At 29.7% G+C, this 23,317-nt stretch overlaps 2 protein-coding genes across 3 annotated transcripts in view; one reads left to right on the forward strand and one right to left on the reverse strand.

Moving 5' to 3' along the window:
• Nucleotides 1-23,317, reverse strand: part of LOC107446111 (eukaryotic translation initiation factor 4 gamma 3) — a 147,405-nt gene that overhangs the window by 5,564 nt on the left and 118,524 nt on the right. The window lies entirely within an intron of this gene.
• On the forward strand, nucleotides 522-20,876 carry LOC107447447 (eukaryotic translation initiation factor 4 gamma 3). The gene is made up of 10 exons (XM_043056595.2): nucleotides 522-1,337; nucleotides 7,673-7,884; nucleotides 7,994-8,088; nucleotides 8,883-9,055; nucleotides 13,813-14,017; nucleotides 15,311-15,409; nucleotides 15,491-15,622; nucleotides 18,025-18,100; nucleotides 18,183-18,555; nucleotides 19,744-20,876. The coding sequence occupies exons 5-9, from the start codon at nucleotides 13,862-13,864 to the stop codon at nucleotides 18,380-18,382; spliced, it is 663 nt and encodes a 220-aa protein (XP_042912529.1). The 5' UTR covers nucleotides 522-1,337; nucleotides 7,673-7,884; nucleotides 7,994-8,088; nucleotides 8,883-9,055; nucleotides 13,813-13,861; the 3' UTR covers nucleotides 18,383-18,555; nucleotides 19,744-20,876.

Genomic DNA, 23,317 nt, shown 5'->3' on the forward strand with positions numbered 1-23,317 from the left:
ATATATATATATATATACACAATTTGATTTAATATATATTTATATATCACAAAATCTGTTAAATAGCTTAATTACAGGGTTGCCACTCCACAGGGAGAAAAGGGAAAACCAGGAAAATACAGGGAATTTAAAAATCCCCTAAAATAACAGGGAATTTTGTTTCTTATTCGTCTCTTAAAAAATGGTGATCTCTCAAAGCGTAATCTATGGGATATTTAACCATGATATTTCAGCTTTACTAAGCTATTTCATTAACTATAGCATTATTTAAGTATGTTCAGCAGTTTTTCCAGCATTTAAAACTAATAAATATAGTCAGTATAATACAGCTCACACAAGAGCACATTGATAGTGTTTCCTCTTAATATATTGTGTATAATATGCACAGAGAAAACACAGGGAATTTTTTTTCCAGATTTGAGTGGCAACCCTGAAAAAGCTTTATGTTTAATTGTATATAGTTTTTGTTTTAATATAGTTTTTGTTTTAATATATTTATATATATATATATACTTGGACCAGATATTTTTTTGTTATTTTTTTATGGCATTGTGTATTTTTTTTAATCTAAATTTTCTCAATGAACATTATTTTCACAAAATCTGTTAAATAGCTTAATTATTATCTATTCTAACTGTTATCAAACTTTAACTTCTTTTATATTAATAAGATATTTTTCTGGAATATTTAATGTGGAAGTAAATTTAACGTTTCACTCTTACTCTTCTATTATCAAGGAATTTCAGTAGTTCCAGAAAATATTTTAGTTGTCGCAACAATTATATGTCAATGTATTTAATAAGTGAATGAACTTTGCCCACCATTATTTAAACTAATTTAATTAAAGTAAATCAGATATACAAATATACACGTTTGTAAGTCACAATATTTTGGGGCATGGAAAATTTGCATTTTTCAGTATAGAGAACTTAAATGTTGCACTTAATCGCTTTACCATTTTATTTTTGATTTAATAAGGTGTATCTAAACAATTAAATTAAATATAGAAAATCTAATGATTGTGCTTTTGAAAGATTTTAGGTTACAGGAACTTAAAACAAAGCGAACTTGACTTCATTGTTATGACTTCTGCACTAGTGACTATTTTTATTTTGTGTTCATTTGTTTTTAAAGAAGAATATTGTTTTACTTAATTAATTTAAATAAGTTGTCACATAATCAGAATTCTATCTCTTAAGTAAGAAGATAGAAAAACTTGTTTTCTTTTCGTAGCGTGAAATAGATAGCATAAGGCTTGGACCAGGAAGAAGTAGCAGTGGTGGTACCAAGACTCCTGCAGGTTCGTTTGATTCTGAGAAAACAGCTCTCACAAACAGGTAATAATTTTTATTTTCTATGTGTTAGTAAATTTTTATTTTCGATATGTTTATACATGTTATCCTAATACTTCTACCTTATTGTTATTACTATATTGAAAGAAAGATAAAAAAGGCTCGTACAAATGCATTGACCCCTGAATTGGCAGCAGTGAAAAAGTTGGACAGATATGAGACAGTATTCATTGCTGAATAAAAAAAAACGCATGAGCTTGTATTTGCTATAGAAGAGAGATTATTTGGTATAACTCTAACGGACATACGAATGCTAGCATTTGAGTTAGCTGAGAGAAGCAATATTAAGCATAATTGTAACACAGGAAAAAAATGGCTGGAAAGTGTGTGTTGTAATCATTTCTTGGCAGACATAAAGAACTTATCCTCCGAAATCCAGAACCCACCAGTATGGCCCGAGCAAAAGAGTTTAATCGCACTGCAGTTAAGCAGTTTTTTGAAATTTTGAATTATCCATTAAGTAATATTTATAATGTTGATGAAACAGGAATTCTAACAGTGCCAAACAAGCCTTCAGAAGTGTTGAGTCTACGAGGCAAAAAGCAAGTAAGTAGCTTGTCTTCACTCGAATGAGGAGTTTTGGTTACTGTTGAAACATGCATCAGTGCAGCTGGGGTGTTCGTCCCTCCTATGTTTGTATTTCCTCAAGTGAAGGAAGATCCAAGACTTATGGATGATGTTTTCCCAGGATCGTTTGAAGTGTATCACAAGACCGGTTGGATCACTAAGAAGACCTTCATTGTTTGGTTTTAAAAGTTAGTAGAATTTTCCAACCTTACCCAGTGCTGCTGCTGCTTGATGGAACCCAACAGTCACACCAAAAGTTTGGAACTTGTAAATTTGTCAAGGGAAAATAATGTAATCATCATAACCTTTCCCCCACATACAACTCATCGCTTTAGCCCCTGGATGTCAGTTTCATGGCTCCACTGAGCACATATCATGAACAAGAAGTTCGGAAGTGGCTGTTCAACCATCCAGGTAGGTGCTTTTCAATTTACGAGGTTACAAAACTGTTCAACGCAGCCTACTCACTGGCAGCCACTGCAGAAACAACCATTAAAGGGTTTAGCAAAACTGTTATCAGTCCCTGCAATCTTGACGTCTGCCCAGATCACCTGATTGCATCGTCCTTCACCACTGATCAAACAGCAAGAACCTCCAGGCGTTGGACACCAGACTGATGTGTGCAGTTTTAGGATTATTATACTCTCTTGTTATTGACCTAAGCTACCCTTTTCTATCCTTCCAAAGTGCGTTCTACCTATACCTCAAGTGAAAGGACCTATGGGATTGTTGTGATGTGTAGGTACACTTAAAATATCAGAAGGTTTACAGGTTAAACATTAAGATTTTATTAACCACATCACAAACATATATGCTATGGCAAAATAATAAAATTAGAGAGAGATAGGACTACACGTCCGTTTGCAATGAGTTTTAGCAGAGAAAGATGCTGTGTTCGGTTCGGATCTCACCAGAGAGATGAATTAGCCACACATTTAATGTGCAATGATTGGCTAGATTTAATTTGAGAAATTATATTATTGGATTAGAATTTTGATAGACAGTAGATTTAAGTTTCAGTTCCCAATTTTGTGTTTCAGTTTCAAATTAAAAGTTTCACTTCGTGAAAATTGTGATTGACGCATAAAGAAAAGGAAAAATAGTTATGGATCACCACAGACCGCTCCAAGAAAAAATGGCTGATAAGAGAAAGAAGAAAACTGTAGTAATAACATCATCTCCATATAAAAGTGGATTATAAATGGAAGAAAACAAAAAGATGAATAAACTACAAGAATGAACCAAGAGAATTGAAGAAAGGACTGCTAAGAAATCCCTCTTGAGAGCACCAGACACATCTCAACAGTGAAAATAATGGAATAAGCATTCATGTTTGAAAACTCATAAAATCTTTAAAAACGTATGTAGCATCATAATTTTTGTGTTCTTAATTATAAAACAACAGTCTATATAAAAAAAGTTAGAAGCAATAAAATCTCATAAATACAATTTTTAGAAATTTAGCTTTACAGTTTTCTGCCAGTTAATTATGTTTTTTAGTTAGTTTTACACAAAAAATTAAACATCGTAAACCCTATCCCGTTTTGTCCAACCCAGGTATGCTAAAACGGGATATGTAAGAGTTTGGAAAATAATTTTTTTTTCTATTTCTCAGTCATTAAAATTAGTTTAAAATATATTTTTTCTGTGCTTCAATAAGTGATGTAGCTATAAAAAAATAATGTGTGGTTCTCTTTGACAGAGTTTCCGTAGTAAATAAAAACAATAATGGTATCCTGTTTTGTCCAACTTTCTCCTACGCGAAATTTTTATTTCCTGTTTTGTGATAGCTCAAATGTGTGCTTTTTGTAATGTATTAGAAAAATTTCATATTTAAAAGAGAAAAAAATCTCGTCCTGCTTACAAATTGACGATCGAAATGGGCTGCAGGTGGCGCATAGCAGAACTCTCGACCTATGGCAACACTTCGCATGCTTTCACCAGTAGCGTGTGGAGAGTCATAGAGGAAGAAAGTACGTCAGTTTCTCTCTTGATTTTCATATAGATTAAAATATTTTAAGTTGGAAAACTATATGGAACGGAGAACTATATTAGACGTAGTTCTAAAGAAAAGCATCACGGAAATTTAAAAAAATATTTTTATTAAATAAAAAGGGAACATGGGAAAATATCGTAGTACATTCCTATACAACTGAAAAGAGGAGGAGATGGAAGGGAGAAGGGCCAAAGGCATGAAACCGGTCTCTCCCCAGATGGCGTATTCAAGCGTTGCAATCCCCAATTCAAACAATGTCTTAGCGGAAAAATTGTCTACAAGACCACATGGAATAAAGACCTATAAAATCTGCCTATAAGACCTAAAGACCTATAAAGACCTGCGATTCCAACATATTTCACATTGTCTTTTCATTCGGAAATTATTGCTGCAGATTTCTACATGTTTTTTTAATTCATAATTTCCTTAGTTTTATTTTATTACGACGCTATTTTATAAACGTATATATTAGAATGAACTCTTTTGTATATTTGTCTTGTACCACTGATTTCCCTGCAGCTTATTTCACATGGTTTGTCTTTTGTTTCGTGGCAGTTATTGTTTTGGATTTTTATATCATTTTTAATACTTTGTCATTATTATACATGCAAATTTCCAATTGACCAATTAGTTTTTGACGTGATTGATTCCTATTTATATTCAATGCTTTCTTGTTCCTGTATTTTTTCTGTAATTAGCTGTCCAGCTCCATACACCTGGAAAGTCATTGAAAATCATGGAAATTCATTGATTTCGTCCTTGAACAAAAATTGCCATGGAAATTCATAATTTTCAGTGATAAATGCTAATAAAATCACGGAAACTCCCAGTTCGTCCTCGTATTGGAGCCCTTAATCATACCGGGCGATTTGAAAATCCTGCACAGCGATTTGTATTGACTTGATTTTAAAATTGCAAATTGTGATTTGCATTTGAATTGTTTAAAAAATAACGCATCATGATCTGCATTGATACGATTTTAAAAATGACGCACCGTTATCTATATTTGCTCAATTTAAAAATTACACCTCACTATTTGAATATGCATGAATTAAAAATCACACAGTTCGATCCGTATTCCTGCAATTTAAAAATTTCGGCAATAAGATCCATTTGTGCAATTTAAAAATTACTAAACACGAACCGCACTCATGCAATTTTAAAAAATAACTCAACTTAATCCATATTAGTGCGATTTAAAAATCATATCGTGCTATCTGTGATTTAAAAAATCACACATTGTGTTTTGTATTAACGTGAATTAAAAATCACACATCACAATCCGCATTCAGATTTTGTTCGATTTAAAAATCGCACATAGATATTTTTAATCACTATTTATAAATCATGCAACGTGATTTATATCGCATGATTTAAATATCAAACATCGCAATGTGATTTAGAAATCATTGTAATTAGTATCGTAAAAATCTCTCATCGTGATCTATTATATGAACAATTTATTATTCTATGTGAACGTGAAATGTTTAAAACTGTAAAATTTTTGTTAGTCTAATTTTTGACAATGCTGGTTTTGATTTAAAAATTTTTCAAGTTAATATTTTTTCTGTTTAAGAGTTGTAAGATTTAAAATGTATTTTTTAAAATTGTAATTGTAAAGTTTGTAATTTGATTTCAGTTGACATGAACTTTCGTACTTCACNTGAAGTGTTTGTGTTTAATTATAAGAGTTTTCTTGTATCTAATACCATATAACTTACTAAACATATTACGTATTAAGCATATATTTAATATCTTTTAATTTTTTATATGTATATTGAAACAGAAAATTTATTAAACAAATATGTTTTAAGCATAATAAATATTAAAAAAATTTTAGTAAAATTTAATTGCACAAATGATTTCAGTTTGAAAATAATATTTTTGTTTATGTTTGAAGTATTTTTTTTATTTAGTTTGAATTTCTCATTATATATATTTATTGCGATTTGATAGTACATGGAATAATTTTGATACTTTTGTTTCTTTGAAATTAAATTAACACAATCCCTAGAATTGACCTTTTGCAAATGGCATATTTGAATTTTATCAGATTAAAAAATTTTGGCTTTGTAAATGTTCTTAAGAGGCTTTATTATATATTTTTAAAATATTGCATGTTTGTTACCTTCAACTGCTGGGTTATTTTTTACTGTTATTCTTTGTTCATGTCTTTTTATTGCTTTTTGTTTAAATTGGTTTATTAAAAAAAGTGTCTAAGGCATTGCGCAGATAAAACAATATTATTTTTAAGGAAGAAAGTTGCACTCATTACGATCTTCTTTTGACTATATTGAGTAATAAAGTATTAACCTGCATAAGTCATGGAAAGTGTTTTGTCGAAGTCATGGATTTAAAAATTCTAGATTTAGCAGATTCCCTGTACTGATTACTACACGGGTTTTGAAGTGTCGCTTGCAAATTTTGCACAAACTCATTTCAGTATTTGATTTGCACTTTGAGTTATTGCTAAAAATGTCTATACTATTTTTAAAATCCCGTGTTTTTTTAATTTGGTTTCCAAACAGCCATGACTCGGTCTTAAATCCATATTAGTCTTTAGATGCTCAATCTGAGCAGATTTTCTCATAATTCCTTTTCCCGACAAGGAAGTGGTTTGGATTGTTTGTGCACAGATTTTAAAATCTTAATTTCTTTTCTTTAAAATACGAATTGACGCGCATTTTAACAGAAAAGATTCTAGTCTCGAAGTGAAAAGATTAAAAAATAACAAAAATGGAAAGAGTGTGTGCCTGTAGAAATAACAAACATTTTTTATAATTTTTTTTTATCACATGTTAAATATTCAATTTTTTTAAACAGATATTCTGCTTTGACTGAGCAAACTTCTAATCCTAGTTTTAATGAAAACAGAAGAGGAACTTAATAGTTTATTAATCTTTTGCTCCGTGGCAGAATCATAGCGACATTGTCGTAGAATGTTACAGATTTCTCGCCAAAACGTTTTTCTTTTGAAAAGTTAAGAATCTTACTTTCCTTTTCTACAGAAATTTGCACGTAATATTTGAATCATGCATTTGGATAATCACTTTTTTACGTGCTCAATTTTGGCCGATAGTAACATAAATCAGTGTAATATTTCGATTGTATTTTCAGCATTTTGATATTGATTTTCATGCGCTTTTTAAATTTCCCGATATATTACAAACAATATGAAAAAATTCGAATAGTGCATTTGAGTATTTACTTTTTAAGGCAATAGTTCTATAGAATTTTTGGCGGTTATTGCTATTGGTTTCTCCATAGTTTTTAAATCCGATATTTTTTAAACGATATTATTTATTACAACAGCCTAATCTCGAAACGAAACACGCGTTTGAAGAGTCCGATTCGTGTGATTTCGTCTTCTATCTTTTTTCGGTAATTACTAATACGGATTTCATGATTTTTTTTAAAATTGTGATGATTATTCACGAAATTTGATAATTTGGAAAAACGCACAAATAATCTGTGCTTCCCCCCTCCCTACAAAATACGAGAATATCACCCATAATGTCAGGATAAAGAAAAATTTCATGTTCAATTAAAAAAATATGCAGTTTTTATTATAAACGCAGCTCTTTTGTTACTTTAAATTAGTAACATATATGCTTGTTATTATTAAAAGTATCTTGCTGAAAGATATTAGTGCTAGACAGTTTAGTCGCAGATAACTCGAAAAAGTTCTGCCGCAGGGATCTTTTGTAGCATTCGCATTTCATCATGTAACTTAAATTCACCTTCTTTTTTTCATTAGATCTGCTGCATCAAGTCGTGGATCAAGTCATGGGCAAAATACGCAGCTGCCTCCTGTCTTAAGAAAAACTCCATCTGCCTCTAAGGAAGGAGATAATGTGATAGAGTCAGTGAAAGAGTTGGTTAGATATGGTACTTCTAGTGAGACTAAATCTACTGAAATGAAAAAGAATCCTGAATCCCAACTCAATGGCAAAGGAGTTGATTCAATGGGTTCGCTTATTTGTGATTTTTCTTATTTTTTATGTGTTAACTTTTTCAAAAGCTGTTGATGTTAGCAATAAAGTATTGGTTATTAACCTCTAACCTTTTATATTTCCAGAACTTACGTTGAAAGGTCCAGAATATAATATAGATCAGATGGAAGTTAAAGCTAGGCCCCTGGTTGATGAGTTTTTACATAATAATGATTTTGAGGTATGCTAGAGTTAACTTTCAGTCTTAATTTAGAAATATAGTTATAATTTTTCATTATAAAACTGAAAGAATGTATTGGGAAAGAATTTTCTCTAACAATTTAAATTTTAAGGATTTTAATTGATTATGTTAAAGATTTAAATGTTAAGGAACTAAGGTTTTAATTGATAGCTTTCTCATAATTAAATTAAATGGAATAGTGTTGTTAAATATGAGATACTCAATACAGTAAAAAAAAAAATTATTTTTTAAAAATTTTTTTTGGTGGAAAAGTTAGTTATCCCTTTCAGGGTGCTTAGCGTTTTTAAAAAGTGCTTGATTTTCCCGTTTTCAAAATGAGATTTTTCCTTTACCATGTTGATTTTCGCTACAAATTATGCAAAAGGACACAGTTCACATTGTTCTATTCAACGTTTTCACGATTAATTCAACCCCAATCTATTTCGACGTATAGTCAGTCGGTAGCGTATGAAAACGCCATTCGTTTCGCATGATTCAAAATTTCATGATTTTTGACAATGCCGAAAGTTTTTTAATTCTTTGACATGACGGCCGGTTAAAACAAAATAAAACCGACAATTGTCAAAAACTTTCCAAACTTGCCTAATTATGATATTTTTAAGTGCTTAAAAATATTTTTGAGTGCTAGAAAAGGGCTTATTTTTTGTAGAATAATTTGGCTACGCACCCTATCTTTGCTTACAATTTATTTTGAATTAGGATCCTTTCCTCTTCTTTTCTAATCTTTGAGAATATATATTTATAAGCCAATCATTTTTTAAAAACTTTTTTAGGAAGCAATCAGGTGTGTCACGGAACTGGCTTCTCCCAGTACGATTCATTTGTTCATCAATGCTGCAATCAACTAAGTCTTAGAGCGCTCTAGTCCAGCACGGCATTCCCTTGGCCAACTACTTTTTAACTTAGTCAAACAAAATATTATCACCTTCGATTATTATAAAAAAGGGTAGGTTCAGAATTTTTTTATATTCAATTTATTTTTAATTGATAATCAAATTGAGCATCAAAAAATTTTAAGACTAAAACTTTAATGTCATGCTTATGAACTATTTTTTACAGTAATGTCAAGTATTTCTATCTTAAATATTATTTACACAGAATTACAGTTAGCTTTTTTTTTCAAATGCATCTTTTCAGTACTTACTAAGCTATTTCCCTTTAAAGGCAAGGTGCACACAATTCTTATATACCTTTGAAACTCCTTAAGAAGTACTTGAAAGTACAAAAGTTGCAAAATATAGAGCTACTAAATACTCCTTAAAAACTCTTAGATTATCGTAATGCTAAGTTTTTTGTAACTAAGACAGGAAGAGAATCCTTCGCTTTTCTGCTAAAATACACCTGTTAGTGTAGGGGTGCACAACCTGCGACCCGCGGGCAAATGCGGCCCTTCGAATACTGAAGTGCGGCCCACGAGATCTTCTAAACACAATTTTTTTTTTTTTAAAATGTTAATTTTTAATCGCACTCTTAAGTCATCACGTTTTAACACAATCAATTTTAACAGATTCTTTAGTAAATGTACGTTTAACGCGCTTTTTTAAGCCGATTTTATCGTAAATATAAATGATTTTTTTAAACGAATATTTCGCTTCTCTGCGTGATTTCGAAAATCCTGAATTTTTATTACGACGCGAGTTTCAGATCGGCCATTTAAATAATCACTTTTAGGTGCACTTTATTTGTGACGATTTTATCTTTTTTTTTGCAATTCTTTATTTTTTTCAAAATTTTTTTCGTCAGTTATTGCTATGCGCTCCCACGTATTATAAAAAATTCCAATTATTCTATTAAGAAATGCAAATTTTAAATCGTGCATTTGACACGCTTTATTCGTGCTGAGTTCAGCATAAATATATTTTTTCCCAATTATTTCTATACTTTTCCACATGATTTTGACGATCCTGTTATTTAACTATGATGTTATTACGACACGTGATTGTTAATCACGCAATTAACTAATCACTTTTTGATACGGTATTTCGGTACAGTTTTATATTGTAAATCCTAGTTATTTTTCCTTCTTTTTTTTCCGCAACGAATATGATTTGTTCGAATGTGGTAATGAATTGTGATTTGGTCAAAAATAAAATATTCGGCAAAAAAAGAAGAAAAAAAATCGACTGAACGCCGTACACTTGGAGCCAAATAGCAAAATCTTTTAGCAGCATAACAACACTGAAACTAAAATTTCAATGCTCAGAATAATATTTCCAGGAGAAACGTATTCATAAATTAACTCTGAAATATAAGGCCAATCAAAAACGTTTGTGAAAATGTCGAAAATCGAAACAGAGAACATAAAAATCAATCTTAATTTTTGAAAGAAAAGTTTAAAGCTGAACATCTCAGTTTTCCAAATACCAGAAAAAGCCAAGAAAAAAGAATCAAGTCAACAGAAATGCTTTTAAAAAATTAATGCGTTATAATAAAAACGTCTAAATAAAGTTTTTTTTATTTAAAGAGAATAAAAAGTTAGAGAAAACGTTCTTAATTTTTTTTAAATGAAAATCTCAATTTAAATTTTTCTCATTGCCATAATTTTAGAAGAAAAAATATTGTTATAAAATAAATTTCATTAGTAACTTTATTTTTAAAAAAAATGCTGAGTCATAATAAAAATGCCTAAAAAATGAAAAACAGAAAACACAAATGTTTCTTAGTTTCTGATTTCACGCAAGTTTTGTAACTTGCGTGAAATACTGAAAATCACACTTTTCTATGTTACTGGTTATTTATATTACAGTACAGGGAAAGAGTGATACTAAATTAATAGTATAAGACATTCTGTTAAAATGCTGGGTTATAATAAAAACGGCAAAAAATGGAAACAAATCCTTCTCAATTCTCAAAGAATCGAAAAAATGACAAAATTGACTTGTCTGTTATTTGTACTATTTAATTGTCTGTTATATGTTTTTTTTTTAAAGTAAAATCTATACAAATTCAAAAATAAAAAAAACTTTGAAAAATACATTACTAAAAATTATTCTTCCGAATATTTGACTGATCATTCAATCAACTGAATTTTTCACAAAAGAGCCAAATACTCGTTACATCCCTAATTTAAATGCAACGTTATTGCAACTTGAGAAATTCATAAAGTGACAGAAAACGCGAATTTCTAAACTGCTCACTGTTTGTAGTTTAGATTTCAATTTTTTGTTGCTTAAGTGATCTTTTTCGATAAAAAGAAGGAAAATGTTTACGATATAAAAAAATCTAATAATTAATGAAATGAAATAATAAAGTGCATTACAAAGTAAGCATGGAATTTTATTTTGAACTATCACAGTTTTGTTTTTGTTTTAGGCTTTTGTTTAAAACATATAAATTTTCTTCAATTAAAATATTTAATTTGAATTTATATTACTTAATTATGACTAAATTTTTTTCTACTTTCATTCTGTGGGCATTGCAGTTTTCTTTTATTAATTAGAATTTAATTCTAAAATGAATTTTCCTATTGCATGATATGATAAAACAAAACATTTCTTTTCTTCAATGTTTATTTTGATAAATCTATTGTTCATATGATAAAAATAGCAATTTATTTTTTTTGTAAAAAATAAATAAATAAATAAGTTTTTTTTATTTTTGAATGAATTCTAATAATGGAACACCTTTAATTTTTTACAAATATATTACTTATATACAAATATATTAAGTTTATTGATAAAAAAAATAGAACGCTAATGTATAAATAAACATTACTACATTTGTCATTAACATGTCTAAATACATGTGCGGCCCTTTGTTAGCCAACCTGCTGTGCAAGTGGCCCTACACTCAAAATGGTTGTGCACCCCTATGGTAGTGCCAGGGTATCTGGCCACCATGAATTTTCGCACTGATCAAAATTTGTCATGAAATGTCAGGATTTAAACTATTTTTTTAAAAAAAATTATGGAAAGTCATGGATTTAGGTCGCCGAAAAATCTAATTTTTATAAACGGAATTCCCACTTCCCAATTTCACGGTGTTCCAAATATTTGAATTTCTAACAAAATCCCCACTCACAGTCATATTTTATTAAAATATGATATGTTTTCATCGTTCTCCTTAAAAATTATGGTGTTTTTTAAAAAAAGGAAAGAGAAAACATCATTTCTAGAGCGAATTATCTTATAAACTTCTGTGATTTCATAATTTTTGTTATTTATTATTTTTTTTTATCAATTAAAAATTCTAACTGAAGCAAGGCAGTCATTGGCGAATTTGAAGAACAGAAAAATCCTGAGTATTTCTTTCTTTTCCGATGAACAAGAAAAGTATTTCTAGAATATAACTCTGCAGAAAAAAAAAGAAAAAAAATTATTTGCTTTTGTATTTTTTTCACTTGTTTTATTGCTTCAACTCTTTCTTTACTCTGTTTTTTTAAATTAAAAATCTATAAGCATGCAGATGCAGAGTATAACAGTTTTGGTTATACCTATCATTTCAATTAATGTTATTACAGTGAATTCGCAATAACTCGAATCTGATAGGACTGACGAAAAACTTCGACGTATCGGAAGTTCGACTTACCGTTAGTTTCGGTTTTGGATACATTATAAAGTGGACATTTTTAAACCTATTATTAAATTTGTTGCAATATCTGCCAAAAATTTTATGTTCGTAGAAAAAAATAATTTAAGTTTAGAATTTATCAGAACATTGATGGTAGCTCAAGACCATGCAGTATGTCCAGTACATTAAAGTAAAATTGCATAAATTTAAAAAAAAAATTTAAATCATTTTTAAATAGTTAAACGGCCATGATAAATTAATACTTGTTTGCTGCATGGTTGATTTTGAAAGGGATGTAATGACATTTTTTGTTTTTCTTTTCTTTCCTAAGCAAGTGGGGTTTATGCATGTAATAAAATGTTAAGAGTTAAGAATGAAACTTTGTTTAAATTTTAAATAAAGTTTTTTCCTTTGAATAGAAGAATATTTTTTTTATAATATTTACTACGTTGTAAAAAATATATAAACATGCATATGTATAGCTGTATATGCATTACTGCCAACTCTACTGGATTTTGCTAGTTTCTACTGGTTTAGTAAAATTCTCCTGATTTTTGTACATTTTAGAAAATTCCCTAAAATTGAGTAAGTTTCATTAAAAAAATCCCTATCAAAATAGAATTTTGGCACAGATTATTGCTTGGTTGCTTGCTTGAATATTTAAATAAGTATTACTAATACATAATAAAATGAACCTCATTTATTAAAAATCAGTTCAAACTTTTTTTGTTCTAAAATGTTCAGTTTATTTTTAATCAGAATTAATTAAAACAAATCTTAACTATCTTTGATGAATTAACTGCCTATTAATATTCAAAATTATGAGTAAACATAATACATAATATTTCACGTACGTTTAATTTCAATCATAACTGGAAATTAATTTTGTGACTCCCTAAAATTCCCTATGTGTAAAATATTTAATAACAGAATTCAACAATTATCATGACTATTTCATCAAATCTACTGGATTTTTTCCTATCCATGTTGGCAGCAATGCGCATATATTAAAAGACTTAACATATATTATCGTTAAGTCTTCAAATCTTTGACTCCATTGATTTTTGTTTGTCTTTGTATGAACCCTGTTTAAAGGTGTGTTCAACTTTAAACTGTCTTAGGTGATTTATCTTCTTCTAATTCCTTTTTCATTATTAATTACAGTGCCCTGTTTCATAAATTTTTATTTCTTAGGTTCGAAGTTGTGTTGGAGTCGATAGATGAATTCGCACTAGATATCCCCATGATATGGGAGTACATTGGAGAGATCCTTGAGCCTATTCTAGAAGATAACAAATTTACTGTAGATGTTCTTAAAGATGTCCTAAAACCTTGTATTCCTTCCCCGACAGCTGGACTGTTGGTATCAGCAACCCTGCATTGTGCAGCTAAAAGAAGAGTTAGCAATCTGTTTTGTTATTTTTATCTATCCTAATTTTTAGCACATATTTTCTCTGTTTAACATAGAACCCGGTTACCTCAATAAGTTGTCAGGGTGCGTAGTGTTTTTATGGTGCTTATTTTTTATTTACGTTTTTTAAAAGCCCTTAAAGGTGCTTTTTTTTATTCAGGGTCTGTAAAAAGTGAATTTTCCATCTTTTAAGAAGATATTTTTTTTCTTTGCAGTGTCGATAGTCATTATAAATTACAAAAAATGTGTGATATTCACAATTTTCTCTGCGATATTTATTAGAAACTAGTTATTTTATCATGATTATGTAAAGTTTTTGAAAAATATTAAGTTTAAAATTTTTTTTTTATTAATTACAATCCAAGTTGATAAATTATTTAGATAACTAACGCAGCAGGCACATGTTTTGAAATTTTGTAAATTCTGAGGCTGTTGTTTTACTGACTTATGCTTATGGCTGTTAGTTACTGACCTGCGGTTTATACACTTTAAATTTTGTTCCACAGTCCGATTCGTTACAAAAGAATTGCTAAGTAGATGTATCTCAGATTTCACCCTTTTCGAATAATGGTTTCAAAATTCTTGTATATTTTTATGGTGTTCTAAATGTGCATTTAAGTAATCGCTCATAGGCACTCTGGATACACAAGAATTCCATTCTAAATCCATGTTGTGCTTCGGTATTTTAGTTAGCTGTTGCTACATATTTTATGATTTTTAAAATTTTCTTATAACAAAATGAAATTTGAACTGCTCAAAATATCGCTTTCGAAAGATGGTGTTGTAGAAATGAAATCTACTTTATTATAGAATAAAGCATGAACAATTGTGTCTTGAAAGTAAAGACTAGATTTTTGCTTTTAGAATGGTATAATGGTTGAACTTCACAATTTAATGCACATATACCACATTTAAATCTTGCAAGGATATGGTCACATAAAGGTGAATAATTAGGTATATGGAATATAACAGCATCTGATATGTTTTATGGCTGGCAGAGTTTGTTTAAGAATTCCTGGAAGTGAGAAAAAGATTGAGACTTATTTTCACTCTCTCAGTTGAGCTAAGTTTTACTAGACAATAACATAAATTGATTAATAACAGTAAATCGTTATAACAATTAAATTTGGTTTTGCTGATTGTTACTTGAGATTTTATTGTAGTGTATATGAATGGTTTGTTAGCCTGGGATGAAGAAAATTAACCGAAATTCTCAATTCAATGTAATAAATGTGTCCAAATTAGTTTTACGTTAATCATTGAAATTTCCTTTTTGATCAGGGAACTGTCAAACTTGGAGAGCTGTGGCGAGAATCTAAGCTACAGTGGACTGACTTCTTAGGGGATGATGCTAAAATAGATGAATTTATTCTAAAGCATGTAAGTAGTGTGGTTTTGAGAAACAAGTGAGAAAAGAAACAATTTGAAATTGCATAGTTGTGATGTATTACTTTCTTTTAGAAATTGGAATTCACAATTTGTCCTACTAAAGTAAAGTCTACCACACCAATGTCGATTGAAGAGATTGAAAAGAATCTCCTCGATTTGCTTGAAAAAACTGACGAAAGTGAAGAAATATTTGATTGGATAGATGCAAGTTTATGTATTTTATTTTTGAGTTTAAAATTTGACAATATAAGATTCGTAATGAGTAAAGGAATAAATAAGTAAAGCTAAATATGCATTTTTTTATTATTTATTCTTCATGACATGTTGGTTAAAGTAATAAACTTTTTGAATAATAACAAAATAAAGTAGTGAAGTGTGATGAAACAATATTAACTATTCATTAATTAATTCAATTTTTAATCATGTATTTAATAATTGAAAGAGAAAGCTGAAATAAATAGCTTTCTATTTTGCAACTTTCTAAATAACGTTTCATGATTTTTTTTTAAAAAAGAGGGTGAGAAGCCTTCTTGTATTAATTAGTTATATAAAATTATGAATATGAAGTGTGCTAACAAAAATGTGTACTTTTATTGAAAATCATTGATAGTACTATAAAAGTATAGAAATCTATTAAAAGGAGAACTTTAATGCTTTAACATATAATATAGAAAAATAAAAAGGTATTTATATCGTTCTTAGCAAATTTTAATGTTGGTGATATTTTCGTAATTTCATAAAATATCTCTCATGGCATAAAAATAATCTCTGTTTTTGGAAATGCCCAAATATATTTGAAATTTTTATAAATTTTCTTTAATTTTTTTTGCATATATAAGTTATGTTTTTATTTCAAAAAATAACAAAATATGTGCTATAATTTTTAATAACTTGATTCTGAAATTGGCCATGTTTCTCCAATTTTTCCATCAAAACTGTTTTTATGACTAGAAAAAGTATTACCGTCATTCGGGGCTACTTTGTGCAGTTTTTGAACTTTGACATGTAAAAGAACTATGTTAATTCAAACTTTAGTAAAATTTATCAATATTATATTCATAACTGGACTCAGACGAGTCAATTTGATCAATATTGGCATTATTTGTATGTAATATTTATGAATAATAAGTCAAAACATACCTTGCACAAAGTAGCCCCCAAATGGGGCTACTTTGTGCAGCGATAGGAATTCAGTTTAATAATCATGTTTTTAGTAAAATATTGATATAAAATTGTTAAAAAAGTTAATTGTTGACATTTTTAAAGACAAAAACATCAAGATATGTAAAGATATTAGTTTGAAAATAATTTTCAGCGTTAAAAAACCATTTTTTTTAAAGAATTTTTTCTTAAAAAGAATGTTTATTTCAAAACATTTGAGTTTAAACAAAAGGAAACCATATACATTTTTGAACATTGAAATGGATGAAATTTCAAAAATAATAATTATTACATATTCATTAACATTTATAATATTGATAAATTTGAACATAACATGCTTGAATGAACATGACAGAACTTGCTCTTCAGTTTCTGTCAAAATCACCTGATGTCCTATAAAATATATTTTTATGTGTTAAATCGTTTGATTAATTCATTAGAAAAATCTTTGTAGAAGAAAAATAATAGTTTACCAGGAAGTTTCACGTGTTTCTTGTGAATTTTATTAGAGATAGTATTTCTGTGGATTTTGTACTTCCGAGAAGCTTCTGCAATCGACATACCACCAGCAACTGCTTGCAAACATTGTTGCAGCTTTTCTAAAGTGTAATCACGGTAGTTTCTCGTTCCAGGTATTTTTTTATAACGTCTGACCATTTTTCTGTCGAAAAAAAAAACGAATGAAACTTTGCACAAAGTAGCCCCAAAGTGCATTTTTTTTCATTTTCCGTTTATTTGTTATTAATTTTCAAATTTTTTTAACGCTAACATGATATAATTGTTTATTAATATATAAATAAAAAATTTTGCACTTACGACAATTGTTTTATCAACGTCTTTGCATTTCACAGCTAAAGTTTCCACGCACACTTTTCGACATCCGACGTCCTCGGAAAGTTGTTGACATTGGATGAACGAAACACACTCTGAGATTGTTTTAAAATTCGAAAAAATGTTTGTAGTAATAGAAGAGACTTCTATCTTCAAATTCCACACATTTTTAACGTGAAATAAACATAATACTGAATAGCAGCACTTGAAAAATGCCAAATTCGAATTTGCACAAAGTAGTCCCCGCTGCACAAAGTAGCCCCGAATGACGGTACAATATCTGATAAATAAGATAAAAAGAACTTTCAGAAATATGTATTAAGCAAATTGGGTTTTATATTAAATCATTTGCTTAACTTTGGCTACCTAATACCAAAATAAATGCAATTTTTATGTAGTCATATATTTTTCAGCAGTTCTTTGTGTCTTATAATTATTTCTTATACTTTTTATTGAATTTTCCGTCTGCGATATTACGCACTCTATTATTAATATTACACTTTTTTTTCGATTATCAAGCTCTGCTCATGCATTATCTTACTTTTTCTGCTTTTTTTCCTTCCTATAAATTTATAATTGCTTTTGCAATGCTCTACTGGTTTAATTTTTTTCAGGCCAATGTATCTGAATGTACAGAACCTAAATTTATTCGTGCCTTGGTGTCTGCAATGCATAAAAATGCCATAAAAGGTTTTTTTTTAATTGTACATATCCCTTCAATTCTATTCTTTTTCTTTTCGAAAACTTGCTTAAATAATTTTTATTGTTTTAGATACTACTTCTGGGTGTAAATTAGATGTTGCAAAATTGAAAAAAAGGACTTCTATCCTGTACCGATATATAGATCATAATGAAAATCTAGAACTTCAAGCTTTATATGCTATTCAGTCACTAATGAATCAACTAAATCAACCTAAAGGTATTCATTCATTGATCCACTTACATGGCAATTTTATGACATATATCTTGTAATTTCATAATCTCTATAAAGTTTTACAACATCTTTGCCTTGCAAGATTTTGTATATTACGAATTATGTTCTGCATTTTTTTCCAATTTAGTTTAAGACTAACTTTCATTATTGAATAGGATATTGTTTCATATTTTTACAGTAAAATATTGCTTTGCATAATAATACCCAATATGTAGCCTAATTTCAATAATGTCTTGTTTCAAAATAATTAGAAAAATGCCATTTTTCATTCCATTAAAACTTTCACATCCATTTTTTCATTCCATCAAAACTTTTCTTTAGGCTGGGAAATTTTTTTTAAATATTAAGTTCTAAAACAGGAAATGAACCAGAAACAGAAAATGGCCATATACATGGCTTGACTTTATTAATAATGTAGTTGGCATTGCGGTTTTTTATTTTTCAAGGTCTTATGCAAAATATTATTTAATCTTTATTTATATATTTGCTTAGTTTGAACTTTGTTAAAACTTCGCGCAGTAAAAATTTATATCAAAAAAGATTTATTGAATAAAAAGTACGTCTGATGAAATATTTATTTTATTTCTAATGGTAGTGTGGATTGACTATGGATAGAAAGAACACAACTCAAAAGAACAAAGATAGAAATAATTAAAAACAGTCATTTCCTCATTCGACACCTTGCTTCCCAGAATCCCTCAGCAATAGTTGCTTCACGAAGAGAACTGCAATGAAGAACATGGTGGCAATCGATTACAAATTGTCCTCGACATATTGAGCAGTATGGATCAGAAGCCATTTTGAACCTGTATAAGTAAGCGACAAAGCCTGAACTGAGCCACCCTTCATCACTCACCCAGTCTGTGATGTTATTTGGCACGAAAACCTTCCATGTTTCGTTGGAATTTCTTTGCATCAGTTGCTTCTACAATATTGGTGAAAATTTCATTGGTGAAAATTTCATTGGTGAAAATTTCATTGCCATTTCATTGCCTTTAATTCCACAGTGAGAAAGGATCCCATTGGTGAGGACAGATTTTCCTATTGTTGTAAGCTATTGAGATAGGACAATTTAATCTATCACCAGAAGAGGGACTGTTCAGAGATTTTATTGAGTAAAGAGCATTTAATGAGTTGGAAAAAATGACAACATATATGAGTTTGTCTAGAAAGCATACCAGTTGTTCCACGGTGACACAGATCACAGTAATTTTGTAGATGTAGGCTGTTCTTTCATTATCCACAAGGATTGCAAAACACTCCAGAACAAGGTGGGTTGACAACCTGCTGCCCGAGGGAGATTCAGATTCTGAACACAGGGAATTTTTTTTCTTAAGAAATAAGAAAATTTGAATTGCAAATTTGAGTCATCACTTTTTAATACGCTCAATTTGCATAGATTCCATTGTAAGCCTATTTTGTNCCTGATGCAACTAATCAATCAGTTGGATCTCTATTCCGAGTTTACTATAGGAAAAATGAATTGTCTGTGCAATTTAAACAAAGTTATTCCCCGTTTTGTAAATTAAAAGAAACATTTGCAGCGTCTTATCAGAAGAAAAATATTCCTTTTGTTATTGAATGATTGATTTGTGCATTTGTTTAAAAGGGTTTTATCTTGTTAATTTATATTTAATGTGAACAATTGCTTCTGTGGGATGGTCATGTGACATTCTTCCTAAAAGCAGTGTCAGCCGTTTCATTGGTTTTGATCCACAATAAAGGATGAGAACCACTGAAAGAACAGGTTTGCCACTCCACAGGGAAAACCTGGAAAATACAGGGAATTTAAAAATCACCTAAAATAACAGGGAAAATACGGGGAATTTTTAGTTTTCCTGTACAGACTGGGAAAATACGGGGAATTTTGTTTCTTATTTTCGTCTTTTAAGAAATGGTGATCACTCAAAGCGCTATCTACGGCATATTTACGGATGATATTTCAGCTATACTAAACTATTTCATTTACTCTAGCATTATATTTGTTTTAAATATGTTCAGCTGTACCTTTTTTCTCTAAGTTTCTCCGTTCATTAAATTTAGTATGGTTAGTACAGTGTAACTCACACAAAAGCGCAGTGATAGTGTGTTTCCTCTCAATATATTGTGCATAATATCTACAGGAAAAACACAGGAAATTTGTTTCTTCTCCAGATTAGAATGGTAATCCTGAACCAATTATTTTTAAGACGCGAAAAGATTTTAGTTTTTTTCTTAATTATGTAAAATGACAAATTGTACATGATTGCAAATAAATAGACTAATGTTTTAAATTGTTTTACTTTTTTTAAAAATCGTGTATGTTGTCGTAAGGTTGTGCCTTTAATTATTTTTTTCGGCCATTTTGCTCAAGTTAAGTATCTGTTTATTTCTGTAGCGACATAGAGGGGGTTGATGTCAACAATATTATTTAAACTGTTAAATTTGTTTCCTGGCATTCTTTTTGTCCAACTGTTAAGTCTGTTAGCCACCGTTGAATTTTGATACTGTTTTTATGTTGAAAATAAAATAAACTTTGTAACTTTTACTGTTCTTATGAGAGATTAATGCAAATATTTTTAAACAAAATAAAAAGTGTATAATCAAACACTTAACAACATACTGTCACGAGGAAATAACTAGCAGCTGAGATGTATACCACAAATAATTTAATTTTAAAATACTATGTCAAATGTATTTCTACTTTATATTCTGAGATCAAAATGTAAAAAAAAAAGGACTGTAAATTAAGTCGCTGCAATTTTATGCAGAGTATTTTCTTAAAAGTTTATACAAGTACTTCTGTGACATATTTATTGAAAATTAAATACAACTAGAAAATACAAAAGAAATTTTTTCTTCGTCTGTAGAAGAGCCAGATGGTTTTTAACTTGCTGCAGTACTTATGTATTGAGTAATAGCAAAAAAACATATACAGGGTGTTTATGAAATCCCCGACCCATTTTGATGTTTAATAACTCATGAAATAATAAAGATAGATTAAAATTAATAACATAAATAGTTAGATAGACTCAAAAAGTTTCATGACCCTTGCCAATGAACTTCCACTTGTGCCCCCTTCGTCGCACGGAGAATATCAAGTCGATAGTCTATTTCACGCCAGGTAGCGGCAAGTATGTCTGCATCCACAGAGGCTATTGCGGTTGTAATTCTGGTTTTTAGGTCATCAATGTTCGACACGATCCTCCTGTAAACATTGTCCTTTATAAATCCCCAAAGAAAAAAGTCCAGCGGCATTATATCAGGTGATCTGGGTGGCCAAGGAATTGGACCTCCTCGCCTACAGAAAAGACGGTCTCATCAGTCGTATACTTAGACATGTTGGAAAACTTCGTATTTCCACAACTAGAAGAGCTTCAGTCACATGTCTTTTTGCAACAAGATGGTGCACCACCTCATTGGGGTATCATCGTTCGTAGTTCTTTGAATGACCATTTTCCAGGATGATGGATTGGGCGAGGATGTAATAGATTGATTGGGCGATGATGTCAAAATCTGGATCTTAACCATATTAAAATTAAATAGTTATTTGAACCTCACAAAATGGCAATCAAGAATTCAAATTTGCAATATTAACTTCATGCTTCAAACGGTTTTTCGAATCTTGATTCGACTTGGGTACTTACACTGCAAGAAGAAGAAGAAGATCCCAGTTACCCCCACATGGGATCTATGGACGTCGAAAGGAAATGGCGAGTTAAAGTTGAGCTAATTTTCTCCACGTAAGTAATGATGTTATTTAACGTAAAATTTATTAAATACACCGCCGTATCGCTCATCGAATTTGTTGGAATATCTTTTACTTAAGTTAGATTTATTATTTGTTTGTGTATTTTATTCTAACAGTGATATATTTTTGTTTTGTGTACCTGGCAACTTCGATGCGTAATTAGGTTGTTTATGTTTCACTTGACTTCGTGTTATGTACGAAATTTATTGCGAAATATTTGAGATCTTAGTGTAAGAATATAGAATGTGTCATTTAGGAGAATTGATACTTAACGGTCTTGGCTTACTCGAAATAGAATGGAAAAAATACTTGCTAACGTAAGCAAATGCCACGTTTCAACAACCAATCAGGATAGAGATACCCGCACTGCGTTACTTGCAGATATTTCATTGGATTTATGGCTAAAAAATCAAATGATTTTGAAGATTATGACTGCCAGTCGCATTCTCATTGGAGAGCGATATCATGTGGTAATAACATATATTGAATAACATCAAGTCAGAAATCTAATGTGCGTTCTGCTGCTTCCAAAATTGATGATTGAAATAAATTTAGGTAGAAAAATACTGAGTCGAGTGTTTGCGACTACAAAAAATTCAATCTTCATGCAGATATTAATTTTTTGAATGGTTTTCAATTATCTGTACTATACGTATATCATAGTTTCAAAAAACCAAAACTTTTACAACACGCTTTGAAATATCAATGATTTCTATGTTTTTAACAAACGTATTAAATAAATAATCTCCTTGACAACATGACACATTCTTGGAAAACAGTGATATGAAGCAGCATTTGTAAGATTTTAAAATTTGTCACAAACATCAAAATGATGAGTTATTATTTTTAAAACCACTTCAAATTGAAATGCTTTATTCTTTTACTTTACAAAGATAAATAGATTTAAGTAAAACATATACTAATTCACATAAAAAGGAAATATTATAAGGAAATATGCAAAGACGATGTCCTAATTTACTTAAAAGATAAAATTTTCAAATCCTTTGTATTCAGCTCATAAATACCGTAACATATTGGTAATTAAATGGATACAGAGTGTTTGTTGGTGCAAAATAAAACTTCGCAACACTCTATCGTAATTATCACTCTATTGATTAAAACTCATTTATAAGCTATCTTAAGCCCGACGTGGGTTCGGGCTCGTTTACGAAAAAAAAAAAAAAGCTTTCGAGTAGGCTCGGACTCATCATAATATTTTCATAAACTTTTTCACTACTTGTAA

This window comes from Parasteatoda tepidariorum, chromosome 2 (genome assembly GCF_043381705.1).
Source record: "Parasteatoda tepidariorum isolate YZ-2023 chromosome 2, CAS_Ptep_4.0, whole genome shotgun sequence".
NCBI classification, from domain to species: Eukaryota; Metazoa; Arthropoda; class Arachnida; order Araneae; family Theridiidae; genus Parasteatoda; species Parasteatoda tepidariorum.

Bases quoted from the DNA above. Each gene is read 5' to 3' on its own strand.
- LOC107447447 (XM_043056595.2), top strand. From the start codon at position 13,862: ATGATATGGGAGTACATTGGAGAGATCCTTGAGCCTATTCTAGAAGAT. The intron at 14,018-15,310 runs GTTAGCAATCTG...CTTTTTGATCAG, and splicing joins ATTGTGCAGCTAAAAGAAGA to GGAACTGTCAAACTTGGAGA. The intron at 15,410-15,490 runs GTAAGTAGTGTG...ACTTTCTTTTAG, and splicing joins ATGAATTTATTCTAAAGCAT to AAATTGGAATTCACAATTTG.